The 2,901-nt window shown below is 44.6% G+C and overlaps 1 protein-coding gene across 1 annotated transcript; it reads left to right on the forward strand.

Annotated features, from left to right (window-relative positions):
- Nucleotides 1–1,754: 1,754 nt before the first annotated feature.
- On the forward strand, nt 1,755–2,471 carry LOC127335387 (uncharacterized). The gene has a single exon (XM_051362043.2). It carries the CDS (start codon nt 1,790–1,792, stop codon nt 2,276–2,278), a length of 489 nt encoding a protein of 162 aa, XP_051218003.1. The 5' UTR covers nt 1,755–1,789; the 3' UTR covers nt 2,279–2,471.
- Nucleotides 2,472–2,901: the final 430 nt, after the last annotated feature.

The raw sequence follows: 2,901 nt of genomic DNA on the forward strand, positions 1-2,901 counted from the left end.
CCGTACGATGAGAAGAAATCCCACCAATGGGCTGCCCATCCTATTTTTTATTTCTTTTTTATTAATTCATTTTCTTCCTTCTTTTTTCTTTTTTTTCCTTCCTCATTTATGTTTTATTTTATTTTCCTTATCCATTTTTTGTTCTTTATTTGTATTTTTCCTTTTTCAAATAGAAATACGGCATCATTTTAAAAATTCACATTTTAAAGAAATCTTTCTTGTACTTGAAAAGTTTTCAATGGGGAAACATTCACGGGAGATTAATCACAGGGTTAAAAGAAATTTCTGTAATTTTAAAATATATTAACATGTTTCAAAAAGTGTTCACCAGATTCGAACAAATTTTGACCGGGGATTTAGAATTTGTTCAGGCGTTTCTTTTTATTTACTAAACTAAATAGAAACCTAGTATTGTTTTGGGATTTTAGAGGATTTTACCAAAAAAAAATCACCTTTACGGGGCTCAATATGTGGCCCATTAAGCTGGTTCTCCTATGTTGAAGCCTATTATCGCTAAGCCTTTTTTTCTTTCTTTCTTTCTTACTCCCAGAGTGTGCATAGTGTGGCATAGTAATTTTTAGGTGCACCACGAGTACTTCCAAGTGACATTAAGTACTTTTATTTGTGCTCCTTGTACTTTCAAGTGCAACGTCCTAATACTTCCTAGTATGTTGAGTCTGTGTGGATCTACAAGTGCATTGCAACAGTACTTCAAAGTGCATCAAGTACTTCCAATCGCAGGGCACGGGTACTTTGAAGTACACACATAGCAGTTTTACAAGTACGGAAAAGGTTTACCAAAACCTACCAAGGAATCTACTTTCGAGATCGAGGCACTCAGAGGTGAAGGCCGCTGACGATCGGTTTCAAAGATATTTCGTTTTGAGTGTTCATTTCTAAAACTAATTGCAAGTTGTTGTCTTCCACACTTGTACCCTTCTCTCATCCTTCTCTTCACTTATCTTCTTATGACACGTGGCAAGTAAGAAGACATGATGCAGGAGCTACGCGGATAGAGAACACAATAGGTCGTGCGAGAAGGACGCGTAGGAACAAACATTTGTCAAGGTTAGACTATTTTTACTCACTCCGATCTATAATAAGTGTTGCGGCTTTAATGCAAATTTGAGCTATATACACCCACGACATGAGACTTATTATGGAGGGCCATTTCGAAAAGTGTCTTTAGCACATGAGCACCAGTGCTCCTGATGCTATAAAATCATATTATTTGAATTCCAAAAAAATGAAATTAAATACCTACATACATATAAATATTTCAAAGACATGTTAAATTTTTGGGAGAAAAATATGTTATATTTTGAGCTATACAAAAAAGACAAATTTCTGACAAATATACATCCCTATACGTAGCCATAAATTTTTTTTTTTCATGTAGCTCAAAATATAATGCAATTTTTACCGAAACTTCTCACGAGTATTCATAACATATATATGTATTCACGGAATATATATGATGATTTTTTGAAACACAGATACATATTTTTTTTAATATTTAAAAAATTGAGAGCCTAGTGCTCATGTGCACCAAATGCTCACTCGGGCCATTTCGCTTTTATGGTCTATTGATTCTGTCTTGCCCAATTTTGATCTAAACGGGCTTTGGACTAAGGCCTATCACACACACCAAGACAACATTGCCAACATATGCGTACAAGATGAGGCTGGAGCCCAATCACTATCAAAATTACCACCGTATCCCTGAATGAATCACTCCAAAGCCCACACTCGCATCACGCCGCTCAAATCTAATCCACCAACACAAAAAATGGGCCTGAGCCCCTCCAAGCGCGTGGACGCGGCGCTCCGGCGAGCGCCGGCGTTCGCCGACGCCTGCGACGCCGCCTTCGACCGCTGCCTGGCCGACGCCCAGCGCGCCTTCTCCGGCGTCCGCCCCTACCAGCTCGCCGACGCGTCCGAGCACCTCCACTCGGCGCTCCGGGTCTCCCTCCCGCTCGTCCGCCGCTGGGTGCCCTCGCCGCCGCCGCGCGTCCGCGTCGACTCCGCGCTGCGCGCCGCCGGGCTGGAAGACGCCGGGGAGCTCTCGCGGGCTCAGTTCGGGGAATTCGCCGTCGGGCTGTTCAGGGAGGCCGTGCTGTCCGGCGCGGCCGAGGCGGCGCTCGTCCGCGCCCCGGCCGGCGCCGCGGGGATTGTCGGGGTGGGCCTCGTGTCCCGCGCTGGCGCCGGGGCGGTCGGGAGGTTGGTCGCCATCTACGCCGCCGGCGTCGCCACTGCCGTTTACCTCAGCTTGGGCTAGACGATTCTGTTAAATTGTAAAAAATCTGCTGAATAAATTTCCCCGATGTATTTCGTGGAGCTGTTTCTTGCACATCATGGTCAGTAGAAGAAATATACTGCCATGCATCAGCCGCTGTGTTCTCGTTCCTCGGATCGGATGCTTCCATGTGGATGTTAAATTGGATCAAACTGGAATGTAATGGGATCAGTGATGAAGCTGTCAAGGATCAGCAATGCTCAGCAAGAGTAACGATGTTACTCCGTACTAGGCTGGACATCTTTGTAAATCTTTTCGAAAAGAAAACAGTCAGGTCCCCTGTGGTGACAATCTTTCCGATGTGTTCGTTTCTCCATTACTGGGCAGGTTTGTATAGGGCAGCTGATGGTGATCTGATCAGAGGAGGAGCTGATCAGCTAATGCACAAGGCACCGGAGCTGGCTCATCACTTGGCTGGTCCGTCTTCTGGGCCTGCACCAAGCTTGGTTAATGGGAGGCTATGATGATCACGGATGGTGGAACTTCAAGTAGAAGCCGCGGAGGAAAATTTGATCTCCAGTTGTCGTGTGTGTCGCCCCCCTTTGGGATATATGACTTTGTAATGGTTCCCTTAGGCTTTGTTCTGGTTTTTTCTTTGTTTGTTT

This window comes from Lolium perenne, chromosome 2 (genome assembly GCF_019359855.2).
Source record: "Lolium perenne isolate Kyuss_39 chromosome 2, Kyuss_2.0, whole genome shotgun sequence".
NCBI lineage: Eukaryota > Viridiplantae > Streptophyta > Magnoliopsida > Poales > Poaceae > Lolium > Lolium perenne.